This window comes from Primulina huaijiensis, chromosome 3, assembly GCF_012295235.1.
Source record: "Primulina huaijiensis isolate GDHJ02 chromosome 3, ASM1229523v2, whole genome shotgun sequence".
NCBI classification, from domain to species: domain Eukaryota; kingdom Viridiplantae; phylum Streptophyta; class Magnoliopsida; order Lamiales; family Gesneriaceae; genus Primulina; species Primulina huaijiensis.
The window spans coordinates 7297534-7314735 of record NC_133308.1 but is presented as its reverse complement, the minus strand read 5'-3'; the positions used below and the strand labels follow the sequence as shown (position 1 = coordinate 7314735).

The window sequence follows — 17202 nt, the reverse complement described above, 5'->3', positions numbered from 1 at the left end:
AAATAACATAGGTTAGTAGTTGAAATAGCTATCTAAAGCAAATTTTATTTTTCTTTTCACTGAATCAGTGGGAGATGAAGCAGAATATCATCGCATAAATAATCGAGTCAGTTTTTTTTACTTTTATTTTTCTTTTCACTGAATTCTTTCTTGATTTTGATTCTCATACATTATATTTTGGTGCTCATGTTTGTTACCAACCCCAGAAAAATGGCTTCCTTGACTTGAGTTTAACAAAAATGATAGATAAGGATGACACGGTGTAAGAAAACTCTATGTTGATTGAGCAAATGTCACAGCATTGTCGATGTTTTGGGCTATTAAATTGATATCTAGAACATAATAATGTGCTTCTGGGTGGACAAGTGCAAAAAAATCACAAGCTATTAAAAATTATCTCAATGAATATTTTTTTTAATTAAAACCAGATAATTCCAAAAGTCCTTCCCAAGTAAGATAGACTAACTATTGATATGTAAGTTCTTCCCAAGGTTGTTTTTTATGTTTCTGATAAATTCTGCATCATTCTATTCTTTGATTTATTTATCGTGCTCATGCATATATCTCTTCCATTCTATAAACTTCCTTCCACTGTTTCATATCCTGGTGCAGGTCTATTGCTGGAAAGATTTAAGGTTTTCGTCTTGGCAAGATTTTTCTAGGGTACTGGGACTCCTACTCCTGACGAACAGCCTAAGCAGATCTGGGATACTGACAGTGGTCAGGAACTAGGCTAGATTGAAGAAGATACCCAAGTTGAACCAGGTATGATCGATGGTGACATGGATGCGGAGGTTGATTTAGGCCATCCATGTGTGTAGTAGCATTTGTTTCCCCTCATGACTGGGGTTAATACTGAGCTTATGGACTAAAATTGAAAAAGAATCAATAAAGCCAATAGTGAAAAATATGATACTGATAGCAACAACCTATTACGTTCACAATTGCAATTGAGTTTTGGATAATGTGTGGCTTCAGTGGTTACTTACGAGTAAACTGAGCTAGCATTCTTAGACATGGTCCTAGCAACCGCTTGACGATAATTCCATGTTTCTTCTTCATTACCAACCCAATTAACAAAAATTTACCAAGTGGAAGGTTGTAATCGTCTTCCAAAATTGATCCGGAGCATAATTGAATGCCTTTGATATTCAGTACTATCGGACTAAATCCTGATTCCCTCCACCCTTTGATTGCATCTAAAAGTGCCTTAGTTAAGCTCCTAGCTTTATACGCCACGTAAATGCTAGCTATGCAGCTAGTGACGGTTGCAAATACAGTAATGACTTCCAATAAGGGAATGTTGTATTCTACTGGACGTGGAGCTCGATTCGCTAGATTATGGAATCCACGCTGTATGCTTGAGATTTTGACCTTGAATCTGGTCTGCTCGTTGGGTACTGGGGTGATCTTGATCTCAAGTTTGGATCCATTTGTTCCGTCAAAAGCTTCCATCTTCTTTATGGCGATACATGATCTCGCGAGGGTACTATTAGTTGCCATTTGATCTAGAAAATAGTAATGATCAGAATGTCCAAAAAATATTAGTCACAGACAATAACACAAATCTAAACTTGGAACAAAAGCAAAATAATGCAGTCAATTCTCTTAAAAGTTGCAAGCCACAATTTCACTGTTTTTGGGATATTTCTTTATATTAGTTTCAAGAAACAAGAAACAGGAAACTATAGACATGTTTCTTAGAATCCCGAATAGGATCATGACATTACTAATCAGAGACATTCAAGAAAGCTTGAATATTCACTAGTTATATATGTGATGTTGAAAATATTTATTGATGAAAAAAGAGTAAATTAAAAACATATAATTGAATTACTCCATAATATATATTCTATTCTTCAGTTGGATCATTACCTAAAACCCACAAGTAACGGTGAATTTTTTCCGGTTGATAACAAGTACTTATTAGAATTTCAGCAAGACAAAAAATTGACCATATGAAACACAAAAAAAGGTTGTTCACACGCACCATCGTACATTCAATATATTGACCCGCACGAACCAAGAGACGACTCATGTCATGTGTATATGTACATGTTACATTGAGTCGTTAATAGTAAAAAAGAAGAGGTTTGTGTCATCGTATAAGCATCAAAATTCAATATTTTGGAGCCATTGGCATAACTGAGGCAACGTTGAACAAACCCTAAATGAAGACATTACAAACTTAAGAATAAAACTAACCTTGATTTACGGTAGCAGCTGCGATGAGGCAAAGTTGAAGATTTTGTTTAACTTTTACTGCTAAGTAAAAAGGGTTTTATTAAGATGATTTGGATCATTATGGATGGACTGTGCAACCCACTTCTTAATCAAGCCCCAAAAAAAAAACCTACTGTTATTATTGATTGCACAGGATATTTTTATTTATAGCGTAATATATATTATCTATCATGATTTTTAATCATTCTTTAAATTGAATGAAAGGAAGATAACATAAATATAAATATAATTTTGATTCATATATATTTTTTTAATGTGGATAAGGTTTCTTAGAAGTCAAATTTTAGGTTAATTTATAGATATGGGTTATATTTGTAATTTTTTAGATGTCATATGAAGAGACCGAATAGATTATTATAGCTAGGGGTATTCAAACTTCGAATAAAATCGAAAATCTAAATCGAAAAAGAAGAACAATGAATTGAACCAAAAACCGAATTTTATATATGTCTAAATGTTTTATCCGAAGTTTGAACCGAAAAACGAATTTTAGGTGACACGTCACTATTTTTCGGTGTCACATCACTATTTTTCAATATCACAACATTATTTTTTGGTGCCACGTTAAGTGAATAAAAATGCAAGTTATTGGATTAAAACCGTGAATTAATCGATAACATGAAAATTAAAAAAATATATATACAAATTACAAGACCAAAAATTGTTCGACCAAAAACAGTTGTCGCATGCACATAAACACTAATTAAAAAAAAAAAACTAGTATGTATAATCTAAATTATACTAAGGTCGCGTTTGTTTGTTTTTTTTTTGGGTAATTAACATGGGATGTGTTTATTAGTCCCAACTAATCCAATGCTTACTTACAAAACTAAAACATTCCTTAAACACAAAGGCTCGTAAATAATTGGATTTGGCAATGAGTTTTAGTCTTTAATTTCAATAAGGATAAATAATCTATGGTTTTGTAAAATGGAAAGAAAATGAAAATCTTCTAATTTACCTTATTAAGATCGGGAGATTGGTTTCGAGGGGATGCATAAACAATCTCAACAAATATCAAAATTAACTCGGTTGGGTTAACACTAAGTTTGAATTCTCGTCAGTTGGTATCAATAACACAGTTATGCATTGTGCAAAAATAAGTTCACTAAAACAGTTAAACACTGAAAGTGGCTAATAAAATGAACATTTGGGCTATCAAACTGATATAAAAACAGAAAGTAAAATGTACAAAATATTTTCTAGATATTCGAAGATTCGAACAACTCTTATGTCACCCATTTTTCCACTCAAGAAAGATTCACTAGAAAACTTTGGTGATTACAAGCAATTTGTAAAAAAATCGATTCAGTGAGACTTATCTCTTGCCCAATGAAACTCCTAGAATACTTCACAAACTTAAACGAATGATCATTAAGACTCTTACTGTCAATTACAAGTACTTTTGAAACAACAAAATGGGAAAGCCGAATGCAAGAATAGAAACCGTGTGTATTTAAGAAGTTGATCAACAATGACATCCTATGAGATAAACATGGGAATGAAACCAATTTTAAATAATTTCATGTTTTTGTTTGTGTTTGCTATGTTTTGAATGAGAGAGATCACCTTGAAAAATTTGCCTCGAAAAGTGATTAGTATTTATTCCTTGGATATGACATTAATAGTCGTGCTTATCGGATATTTAATCTTAGAACTATGACTATTATAGAGTCTATTACTGTTGTTTTTGATGAACATGCAGATCTGAAAAAGAAAACTATTGAGGACATGGATGACCTGCTGGAAATTTCAATCTCACTAGAAAATTCAGGTGTTGTCCCAGATGTTGCAACACCGAGCACAACACTTTGAACCCCAGGATGAACATCAGAGTGATGATGATGCAATTGAAGATGGAATGAATATTCCAAACGAAATTAAGAAAATCATCTATCATATCAAATTATTGAAAATGTACATGGAGATATTCAAACTCGAAAGAAAGAAAAGGTTGTTAGCACAAGATGTTCGGGTTAGTATGCACGAGTTCCATGTACTCCCAGGTTAGACATCTATGCTTTGTATCCCACTTTGAACCCAAAAATATTGACGAAGCTTTAAAAGATGAGTTTTGGACAAATGCGATGCATGATAAGCTTGAGCAATTTGTTCGAAATGATGCGTAGTATTTAATTCCACCTCCTGAAAATGGTAACATAATTGGTACAAAATGGATTTTTAAAAACAAAACTGATGAGTCAGGAAACATCATTCGGAACAAAGCTAGGTTGGTTGCTCAAAGGTACACACAGGTAGAGGTGATTGACTTTGATGAGACCTTTGCTCCTGTAGCATGTATTGAATCAGTCTGACTATTGCTAGTCATTGTATACTATATGAAGATCAAACTCTATCAAATGGATGTGAAGAAGTATATGTTAGACAACCTAAAAGATTTGAAATCCACACCACTTGGATCACGTTTATAAGTTGAAAAAGGCTCTTTATGGATTGAAGCAAGCACTGCGTGCATGGTACGTTAGACTGACCGAGTATTTTCTCGAAATTGGCTTCAAACGAGGTGAAGTAGACAAAACTCTTTTTATTCAAAAGCCTAAAGGTGAAATTCTTATCTGTCAAGTTTATGTGAATGACATCATTTTTGGTGCATCTTCTCAAACAAATGCATGATAGTATTTTTCTATGCCAAAGTAAATATGCCAAGAATCTGATTAAGAAATTTGCAAAAGAAAATACTAAACACATCAGAACACCTATAGGCTCTAGTGAGAAATTGTGCAAGGATGATGTTGCCGAAAGTGGTGACAACACCTTATACCGCAACATAATAGGAAGCCTCTTGTATTTGACTGCTAGTCGTCCTGACATAATGTTTAGCATCTGTTTGTGTGCTCGTTACCAATCAAATCCTAAAATTTCACATCTAAAAGTTGTGAAGCGTATTCTACGCTACATAGCTGAAACTATAGACTTAGGATTATGGTACACTCAAGAAACTAATACCAACCTGGTAGGTTTTTCAGATGCCGATTGGGTTGGAGATTTAGATGATAGAAAGTGCACAACAATAGGATGTTTCTACCTTGGCAATAATTTAGTCTCATGGTATAGTCGGAAGCAAAATTGTGTATCACTTTCAACTGTTGAATCCGAATATGTTGCAGCTAGACGTTAGTGCTCCCAACTGTTGTGGATGAATCAAATGGTAGAAGATTGTGGGCTTAAAATTGAGAACTTACTTGTGTACAGTGAAAATTCTAGCGCAATTGACATTTCAAAAAATTCAGTACAACACTCTCAAACAAAACACATTGACATCTGACATCATTTTATTCGAGATTTAGTAGAAAAAATTTTAATCTGTATGAAATTTGATGATACAAATAAGGGTGTTCAAACTTCGGATAAAACCGAAAAAACCGAACACCGAACCGAACCGAACCGAAAGTCGTATTTTGTAATTCGGATATAAATGTTAAAACCGAAGTTTATTTGGTTCGGTTTCGGATCATATATGTCAAAATCGAACAAAACAAAAAAACTGAAATTTCATTAAATTAATATTTTTTTATATTATATATTTTGATACGATATTTAGTGAATGAAAAACTATTTTGAACAAATTTTAGTTGATTGTTGTTTGTTTAATTAATTTAGACCTTATATTTAAATATTTTACTAAGAAAACATGTAAAAATTTAACATATTATATTTTACAATATATTTATATTATTAATTTAAATAATTATACTAAACCGAAATAACCGACCGAAATAACCGAACCGTTTTGGTAGAAAACCAAATATGTTTTTAGAAAAATGGTTTGGATATCGTATTATATATTTCTAAAATCGAAAACCAAAAAACCGAAATAAAAAACCGAAACCCAAACCGACCGATGAACACCCCTAGATACAAATAACCAATTGGCATGCATATTCACAAAAACATTAGATTTTCAAAGATTCTCCAACCTTAAGAAATCTCTCAGCATGTGTCCTATCTGATCATTCATGGATGTGGTCTTAGATGTTACAACATCTCAGACAATACCTAATATGCATGTGTATTTTTAGGACTTAGACATATTGCATTTTTATTCATACTATTATATGTTGTGTTTTTCACTGTGATGCATAATCTTCTGATGTGCTGACAATTCCTTACTTATTTGTTTATCAACAAATTTGGACATTATATACTCTAGTTAGGTCACTAAGTAGTTGAGAGATGTTCGTGTATTCCATGATCTTGTTCCATGTGAAAAGTGACTTGGTAAGGTTAAAATAAAAGGAAAATGAAAGAATGTTTTGTGTCAGAAGAAAAAATATGGAAAAAGCTACCTAAAAGAATCCAATGAAGACTGTTCTTTTATTGTGAGAGCTACCTCTTCTGAATTAAATACAGAATTCAAAATAGAAAAAAAATTGAAAAAAACTACCTAGAATTGTCTTGAGAAGAACATTTTTCTAGTGTGGGGGCTACCACTTCTATAACAGATAGCTAACAAGTCTCTGAGTTTGCAGAAAAATCAAAATTGTTTTAATTAGGAATTGGACGTGTGGTCGGAAGATGTTGTCAACATCAATGAAAACACCTCATTTGTAAACATATCTCATACTTATATTCATGTATATATTTCTGTGACATTCTGTTATTAGGCATAATTAGGATATACATATTACTTTGAATATTGTTGAGTCAAGAGGCTATAAGTATTTAAACAAAGAAAATCCGGTAAAGAACACGATTTTGCTAGAAATATATTTTCTATGATTTTTTATGGTTTAGTGGGTTGACCGATGAGGAGTTTAAACCTTGAACTAATTTTTTTTAAAAAAATATGTTGAATTGAATTATCATCAGGTAACAAGATTTTCGAAAATATTTTCACCAGTTAGAATTTTTACTGTCGGAAACTAAGCGAGCAATTTATTTGGATTTGATGGGTTCTTAATTTTGTTACTGTTAAACTGAGTGTTTGAAATTCTCTTTTAACCCATAACGGTTCAAACTTTTAGTCACGTTTTCTGCAAAATTCTCAGCCAAATAGTCTGTTATTCCTTCTGATTTCCTTCGCATTGCTCTTGAATATATTTCACTTTTGTTCAATCACCTCTGAATTCTACAATGGCAGGACAAAATTACGATCCGCTAGACATCCGAAGCGAGATGGGACATAGGGAGGATGTTGCTCCTGCTCCCGCTCCCGCAACATCTGTTGAAACACTCACTGCTCCGAGTCTGCAAATCATCCATGTTGCAGAGACTCCCATCCTTCTCGAAACAATATCCCCAGACGAGTCGGGGAATGAACTCAATGTGTAAAATCCCCCAGATTATGCTGCTATAAACAGAGTATTTCCACTGCCTCCACTGGTCAGACGATCGAAGAGGCAGGCTAGTTACAACCCCGACCTCAATACCTCCAAAAGATTTCTCCACAAGGGTGAGTCTTCTTCTCGACCCTCACTTGTCGATCCTTACAATACTTCTGGAGACAATTTGGACTACAAGCTGGTGGCCCGTAAAAAAGACCACATCAACAACTGCAAAAATCTCATCCATCGACGATGAGAAATCGTCGAGTCCTATTGATGAAGAGCTGCAAACTGAACCAAAGGCGCGACAAGGTATCTTTGGCTCAAGTGCTAGCCAATTTGAAAAAGGCCAAACACTCTACCCCTGCATCTATTGCTCAAGTTTCTGATGAAGAACCTTACCTTGAGATGATGCAAGAATTTGAATATAATCGCCCCACAAATTCCACGTACTCCTCCTCTAAAAACACTGATGAAATGTTTGAGGAAGGCACATAATCTTCCTCTGATAGTGCAACTGTTGTACCAGATGCTGAAGACATCCCTGACAACACAGATCTCAAAGACTATAACTTGGACAGAGCCTTCAGTAAAAAGTTCTATACAGAGCATGCTCTCACAGTGGTCACTCTATGCAAACCAGGACTTTGTTGAAGAGAGAAATGTCGACATGAAAGCATTTTCCAGAAATAATCTTGTGAATTTCCTCAAATCACGAGGTATGTTCTCTAGTGTGTCTGCTGTGCTGCAATTCTATGGAAAACTCGTCCTTGAGTTCTACACCAACATCGCACAGGAGTGGGTGATGAGAGGTCTGCAAATTTTAGACGCGTGTTTGTCCGCTATAGGGGTGTACCAATTCGATCACAATATCATCAACTCCTATTATAACACCCCCGAAATTGATGATGCCCCTCAACCAGACCTGAACGAGGTAACTTCAGTACTGACAGGTGGGTTGATTCAACAGTTTCCAGGTCACCCAGAACGCCTCTCTACCGTAAATATCACCTCTCCTTATTATGTTGTTCATAAAATTGACATCCACAACTGGACACCGTCTACTAACTCCACGGTGGGAAAAAAATCTCAAGCTTTGACACTGTTGGGAAAAAAATCTCAAGCTTTGACACTGTTCTCCATAGGGACTCGCACCCTGAATTTCGAAAGGCTGGTATTTAAGACGATACTTCAATTTGCTGAAAGTGGGCTCAAGTCATCTAAGTTTTCGTTCCCCCTCACTTATCTACGAGATCCTTGAATCTCAAGCATCCATTCGCGACATTGATGAGAGATAATCAAACGTCAGCGAGTTGTTGAAGATTCTCCCAGCCCTTCTCAAAGGAAATCGAATAATAGACCTTCCATGGTCTGAGTCTCGTACTACCCCTACTGACTCTGATATCCCTCAAAGCACTCACGATACTACTACATCTAAGGGATATGTAATGCTTTCCACGATTGCCATCCAAGCCCAGATAGATCATGCTCTGGCCAAGATAATTCAAGAAAAAGCTGACATGGTCTATTAAGAGAACCTTGTTGCTGACTACCGACTGGATCTGGAGGTAGTTGTCCATTATGGACAAAAGGGGGAGATGAAGCTGTAGTAGCTGGAGCACAAACTGATGAAGCAGGACCTTCAGGAAACAAAGGAGTTGAAGCTTAAAGTGATAGTGATCAGTAGTGATCAACGATTTACCAAGAAGCTCTTTGATAATTTTTCTCTGCTGTTGTTATTTTGTTTTGATATTATGTCTTCATGCTTTACCTGAAAGTTATGCAGTGAATGTTTGTTTCTCTCCTTTGTTGCCTCATGTGTTGCTAACCATTCTTACAACATGTATGCTAACTTGATCAAATTTAAGAGGAGACATTTTGTCACATTCAAGGGGAGATGGATTCTCATATACAAGAGGAGACAAAATGGAATCAATATGGAAAATAGTGTTTGTGATTTTTTTTATCCAGAAAAGCGAAAATGGAGAGATTGAAAGGATTAGTCTTGGTTTCCAAGATATAATTTATTCTTTGAAATAATATTTTCCTTAAATATAATTTGCTTATTGATAAGATTGTGTGAAATATTGAACTAAGGGTTTTGCCTTTCTAAATATGATATTTATGATAAAGATTTTATTATATAGTATCATTTTTTTAAAAAAGTTTATTTCTAATAAAACTCTTGATTTTCATATCTAGTATGATTCGTTTTGGAGATAAACCCTAGAAGAAAAGAAAACTACAAATAAGAGAACCAAGCTAAGGAAAAAGACTTTTGACCTTTGGCATTTTGACTAAAGCTTTGATGTTCGGTGGCTGATCACTTTTGCACTCTTGCACGCCGTTGTTTTCAGAGAAAAATAATTCACAAGGACGCTGCTGTTTTGAAAAGTGTTGTTTCACGTGTTACCGTGATTGTTGGAGACATCTGCAGACAACACGAGTGAAAGTGTTGGCTGAAAATCACGTTTTACTGTTCTAATTTTTGGCACCATGTTTTTGCTTTCATGATTATGTTATAATTCTGATCGTTGTTTTAGAAAGTAATTTATTTTCTCAACATGTTGAGAAAATTGATTTTCATTAAAATCTTATACATTTTATGTTAAACAAAATATATCTCATACCAACGACGAGGGCTCTATTTCCGAAATAAATTTATAGAATGCACATCTTCCCGGCAGAATCGACAGATTCAATTTCCATTCATTCCTGAATCTGGCCAGTTTCAACATCAGTGGAATCAACTTCGGTGGGTTGATACCGCCTAGTATCAGCTCTCTATCGAAGATTATTTTCTTGGACTTAAGCAACAATCACTTTCATGGAATCATTCCACGTGAAATTGAAAATTTTACAGAGATTCAGTACATTAGTTTATATGGAAACCATCTCAAGGGAGAAGTTCCATATCAAATTGGAAATCTTCAAAATGCGAGATTCTTGGATTTTGGTTCGAACAGCTTGGAGACCACTGATTGGTATAGAATCTCGAGCCTTCCCTCTTTTGACGCACCTCATCTTAGATCACAACAACCTCAGCTTGGAATTTCCAGATTTTATAACCAGATGTTTGAATCTTACTTTTCTTGATTTGTCAACAAACAATTTGACAGGCCAAATTCCCGAATCAGTATTTCAAGAATTTGGTAAAACTTGAGTATCTATCTATACCTCACCTCCAGTTCATTTCAAGAGTCATGTCTACAAACATTAGCAATCTATCCATGTTGAAAGATCTTCGATTGACAGACAACATGTTCTCTAGCTCTATACCTGATTACATTGGTCAAATACCTAATCTACACATTCTTAAACTCTATCTCTGTAAGATCCAAAATGCGATATTCAACTTCATGCAAATATAGGATTAATGAAAAAGAGCTAACTAAATTATTTAATTGCATTAATTAAATGTGGTAGGCATGTTTACATGTTTAAAATATGTTTTTCTATTAGAATGCGTAAAACAGTGTTTTTAAATGTTATTCTAGACACGATCGAGGAACAGAGACCGGTGACCGTAAAGGGAAAATATTTTTATTAAATTTTTATTTTTAAGTATTTAATATATAGTATATTTTATATGTAATTTTCGAAAATGGTTCTTTTTGAGATGTTCTTACTTGCCGATGAGTATTTTAAACTGGCAATCAATTTTTGACGAATATAAGGACTTTTTGGGAACTCGGATAATATTTTTGAAAACTTTCCTAAACGAAATAATTTATGTGAGAGCCCAGCCCGTTAGCCCTAAAGCCCAACCCATTTGTTTTTTTTATTAATTAAAAAACAAAAAAAACAAAAAACAAAAACAATAAGAAAAAGAAAAAGAAGATCAGAAGCGCTTTTCTCCTTCCCGTAACTTCCGCCAGCTTCGTTTTTCCTTCTTCTTCAATTTCAAAGCTTTGACCTTCGATTTTAGCCGCTCCAATCGCCAAAAAAAAATTCAAGTAAATATACGGTTGGAAAGCTCTCGACAAGAGCTACGTTTTGGTACCCATATTGAAGGGTTTCTCGACACTTTTTGAAAACCCGTCTTCCCTTTCTCCGTCGAATTTCCGCCCGTACATCACCGGAATTCGGAAATTGACTGAGGGGTTTTGTTCCTTACGTCATAGGCTTCATTTTGGTATATATATTGAGGTACAAATCATGATTCCAGCAAGGTGGTTGTATTAATAAATGGACTTTTAGGCTAAATTAATAAATATTGGAAAAATAAATGGAACTTAATATGAAATGTATTAATTGCCACAGGATTGGAGTTTTCGGGAAATATTTAAGATATTTTGTGGTAAATTTAAGTCAGTTGAGGTACGCATGAACTGTTTTATTATGACGTCTATATGATGTGAAATGACGTTAAGTACTTTGTAATGAGTTGTGGCGTGCCTTATGTGCTTCTGTGAATACGTGATTGCATTCATGCATTTATTTGTGTTGATTCTATTAGTGCATAGCATTTCGAGCCTTGACTCCTTTGATTGCTATTGATATTGATATATCGAGTTGTTGCGTCATCGATGGAGCGGGTGGGTAGGATTAGCACTCCTGATGACTTGCATTAGGGCTGAGCGGGTAGCTCCCGTACCCTCGATGCTACGTGTATGGATGAGTGGCGACTTGATGTTGCATTGCTACGTTCCTGGCACGGGTGGCCATTGTTACTGTTATTGATGCGATTCATTTGGACTCCGTTTGGTATCCGTTATCGGTTGTTACCTTTCACACATTGCATTACATTGCATTGCATCGCAGTTTACTTGATTTTATTTCATGTCAGTTATATTTGTCGTAATATTACTGGTTCGTCGTACTGGGGCCAGACCCCTCGTTTTTTTTTATGCTGTGGTTGTTTTTGATGCCATAGCAGGTTATCCAGGAGGATTTGACGCGTCTGGTGGAGCGTCAGGTAGTGGTGCCCAGTCGTAGAGTCATGGTTGAGAGTTCTCAGATATATATACTATATTATGGAGTCATATATTTACCGGGGAGATGCCCCGTGTAGCTGTACTGTTATTTTTACGATGTTTTGAATTGATAGTTGTGTGATCGAGCCTTGACAGCTCTGCATGTGTTTAGTCCTGGCCAGTCTGGCTGTAGGATGGTTGCGTGGTTGATTGTGAACTTGATGTTATTTTCGAGTGTATAAAGTTATTGTTGTGTTTTGATTTTTTTTTTTTTGGATGTCCTATTTACGAATAGGTCATGCCGAAATTTTGGTAGGCCCAAAATGGAAAATTTTAATCGCTTTCGCTGTTTACATTAATAAATCCTGGTTGTTTGGTCATTAAATATTAATCAGGAACACGGGCCCCCACAATTTTTCTACTATATAATGGGTCTATTATACCAAGGTTTTTGGGCCAAGCTTTCCACCAAGTATTTTATATCAAAGCTTTGAAATTCTTAAATCCTAAACTCCTCAAACCACACGCCTACAAGCTCTAGAATCCTCGGGTTTTCTCTCCAACAATACACACACACACACTCTCTCTTCCAAGAGGCCATTCACGTGATTTTGGAGAGGAAATTTCAGCAAGGTCTTCTCCCACGTCTCTCCGCCAATGTTCTTCGCGTCTAGAATTGTTTTCGTGCGTGAAACACGCAAAAGCATGTCTTAATATTCTTTCACTCATCGTTCATACAATATTAGGTGTATTTAAACATGTTTGCATGAAAAATATGATCTCCCCTTATTTATTTTCGTTTTTATGACATATAGATGATAGAACTTGAGTTTTCATGCCTTTAAAGTCATTTTCTTGTTGCACAAAGGGGCTGTCATGGTAAGGTCATTATAGGGGATGTTTTTTAGTAGGTTTATGGGTCCTAAGATTCATGAGGGAGGCCTGTTAAGAATCATGGAATAGGGGCCGCACTGTTTGTGTTTTGGGGGAAACTAGGGCATGGTTTTGGTGGCTAGGAAGGAGTAGGCCGTGTGCTGCATATGGGTCACATCCAGGGGTCATAAGAGGGGCTAGTCATGGTCCTAGATGGGTTAAGGGGCGGCTGGTGCGAGTAGAAGGGCTGGAACACTAGGCTTTGTGGTCGTGCAAAGCTTCAAGTGCACGAGTTTGAGGGCTATCGTGTATGGCCTGTAGGGCTTGGTCCAGAAACGAGTTGAGGGTTCGGTCGAGGTCCTAGGAGGCTGGTTAGGGTCTATACATGTTGGTTGAGGGCTAGGCTTGAAGGAACTCGTGGTTGGTTCAAGTTAGGGTTTTTGAAAAAGAGTCCAGAATTTTTAGTAGACTCCTAGGTTATTCCGAGGGTTCTAAACTACTTGATTTGGGTTTCATAGAGTATGGTTATGTGATAATAAGCTATAGTTCAAGTTTGGTAAAGTTTGATTAAGTTTCGAGTCGATTCGGGTTAAAACAGAGACGTAGGTTCCAATTTTAAAAAAAAATTGGGAAATTAGTCGAAGAGCTTAAGTTTACGTCTAAGAAATATTTATGGGTATATTTCAAGGTATTATGTTAAGTTTGGATGGATTCTGGAAGTCGTTTTAAGGTCTAAGGGTAAATTGGAAAAGTTATGGTTTCAGGGGCAAAACGGTCATTTTACACTTGAAAAATGTTAGACGTCCTGGCAGTGCCCTGAATGCTGTAATGAATGTTAAAATGTTTATTTTGAAAGATTATAGAATTTTATGAAAGAAAACGACATATGCTAAAAGATGTGTTGCATGCATGGTTTAAAAGAAAAATGTCATATGCATGAATTTTTATAAGTGATGGATATGATGAAAGGATTTGAAGGAGGTGACTTGATTGTGACTAATACGAATACGATTACGAAAAGATATGATGCTATGTAAGTTCAAGGCTCAGTTGACGGGCGAGAGTGTCGTTGATGTCCCCGCCGTATGATACCATGGTTATACGTAATCGACCAAAAGCTGATACGAAAGTCACAATTAATTATCTGAATTCAATAAAGGGAAACATATACGTATATGATGAAAAGAAAGGCTATGATGAAAGGAAAAAGGTTTTAAAGTTATGCATGCTCATGAAAAGCTATTTTATTAAAAATATTTTTCACTGTTGCTTGTGGATGTAGATGTATTACTTGTTATAACGATTAAGGTTTGCTGAGTCGTTAGACTCACTAAATGTGAATGATGCAGACGAAATACTTTTGATGATATCGGAGGACTTGATGGTTGAACTGCTGGACTGAGATGCACATAACCGAGGATCGATGCTTGTTTTACGCAAGCTAAAATGATGGTGCACATAACTCGATGATCGTTGCTAGTTTTCCGCATTATTTTGATTTTAAAGTATTTTAAAGATTTTATGACTTTTACGCTTATGAGTGGTTTTTAAGAGTATTTAAGATTTTATGTTATTTTTGAAAAATGCTAGTTTTAGGTTTGGTTTGACGAGTTTATGTTTTGCACTGCGTTTTAGATTTTCAAATAATTAATTGGTAAGTTTATTTTAAAAGGTGCAAAAAAAATATGTATAAGTATATTTCGGCCGAGAAGTTTAAAAGAAAGAAAAAAAATTCTATTATATTTTAAAAAAAAACGAGTAGTAGACGTTATTCGAAAGAAGCTTCCATCTTCTTTAGGTCAACTAGAAAATCTCGAGCAACTGAATCTTCGGATGAATGAGCTGAACTCCACTATTCCTCCTGAACTCTGCTCGCTCAAAAATCTAAAACAACTTCTTCTATCTAACAATAGATTTTCAGAATCCATCCCACAGGAGATTGGGAAACTCGAAAATTTGTTGATGTTAGACCTTTCGACTAATCTGTTCTCTTGTGCATTCCCACAGATGATCACTAACCTGACAAATCTCTCTGTGCTAAATCTTTTTCACAACAATCTCAATGGAACTATTCCACCTGGTATTGGAAATTTAACATCACTTCGAGTTATTAATGCCATCATAAACAAATTGAGTGGACAGTTGCCCACAACCATCTCTAATCTCAGTAGATTGGAGACCCTTTCTCTGTTTCATAATGAGCTTTCTTGCATCATTCCAGCGGACCTGGGAAAAAATAGCCTCGCATTGGCCAAAGTTAGATTTTCGTTCAATTTCTTCTGGAGTCGACTTCCCATTTATCTATGCAATGGCTTTGCTCTTACTGATCTTAGAGTGAACAAAAACTACATTTTGGGGCCCTTGCCTGATTGCTTGAAAATTTGTTCTGGCCTTCATCTGGTAAGGCTTGATGACAACAAATTTACGGGCGATATCTCAGTCTCATTCGGAATTCACAGAGAGCTTAAATTGATCAATATCAGAGAAAATAAATTTACTGGCCAACTTGAGCCAAAGTGGGGACAATACTAACAGCTCTCATGCACTCAAATGGGTTGAACAACATTTCTGGAGCGATCCCGACCGAGCTAGGCAACTTGACACGGCTGCCTTTCTACTCTTGGACTCAAATAAATTCTCAGTTGAGCTCGCCACTTAACTATGAATTATGGGTCGCTAAATGTCTTTCTTGATATTTTAACAAAAGGGGCTAGTGTTTGGATTCCCTAATAGCAAAGACGTGAAAAATTACTATTGCTACGCACACTTAAAAATTTGTTTTTCCATTTATATTTTTGTTTTTCTACCAAGTTCCATTTTTCCCTGACCTCTAAATTAACAGGAAAGATTCTATTTCTTTGCGCTACGAGTGTTCTCGAAGTTCTTCATTTGTCAAATAACAATTTGGAAGGAACAGTTCCCCAATGCTTAGGAAATAGTAGTGCTCTGATATCCGTAAACTTGAAAGGCAACTATTTGAAAGGAACACACCCTCAGTCCTTGGCCAACTGTCTGTAGCTTCAGGTTCTTGACCTCAGAAAAAACAAAATGCAAGATCATTTTCCCTCTTGGATGGAAAATCTTTTGGAGCTTCGAGTTCTTGTGTTAAGATCTAATAAGTTTCATGGTATGATGCCCGTGCCACGGACACATCTTTCCTATTCTATGATGCGAATGTTTGACGTATCTGACAATCAATTCAACGGCGCTTTCCCGAATCAATATTTCAAGAATTTCAAAACCATGATTGATGATATATATGAAAAATGGAACTGAGACAATTATGTCATTGTCACCTGCTTATGGGGAGGAGTCTGTGACAATAATTTTGAAAGGAAATGAGCTTTATTATAAGAGGATTATGGAAGCTCTAACAACCATTGATCTGTCAAACAACATGTTTCATGAAAATATATCATATTCAATTGGAAGGCTCAACTCGTTACAGTATTTTGAATATGTCTCATAACATCCTCATGGGGACCATATTCCTGAAACTATAGTACATCTACCAGTACTCGAGTCAATGGATTTATCATAAAATCAATTGGTAGGGGATATTCCCCAGCAGTTAGTAATGTTAACGTTTCTATCACACTTGAACATGTCTCATAATCATCTTGTTGGGCCGATACCTCAATCACTACAGTTTCTTACATTCGACAACAGCTCTTACTTGGGAAACCCGGGATTATGCGGATTGCCTTTGACTAAGAAATGCATACCACCAAAAGTTGCAATGCTGCCACAAGAAGGTGATGGTGATTCTAGTATTTTGGACGGATTTAAGTGGCAAGTGATTCTTATGGGGTATGGATTTGGAGCATTATTTTAGGTCATTTCTTTTTTAACATAAAAAATGTTAAACTCCAACATCATGATTT

At 35.6% G+C, this 17202-nt stretch overlaps 1 protein-coding gene and 1 pseudogene across 1 annotated transcript; both read left to right on the top strand.

The window, feature by feature from the left end:
• The first annotated feature begins 4870 nt into the window (after window positions 1–4870).
• On the top strand, window positions 4871–7536 carry LOC140972442 (secreted RxLR effector protein 161-like). The gene is made up of 2 exons (XM_073434868.1): window positions 4871–5378; window positions 7346–7536. The coding sequence occupies exons 1-2, from the start codon at window positions 4871–4873 to the stop codon at window positions 7534–7536; spliced, it is 699 nt and encodes a 232-aa protein (XP_073290969.1).
• A 245-nt stretch (window positions 7537–7781) lies between these two features.
• LOC140972441 (uncharacterized) lies at window positions 7782–17153 on the top strand (annotated as a pseudogene).
• Window positions 17154–17202: the final 49 nt, after the last annotated feature.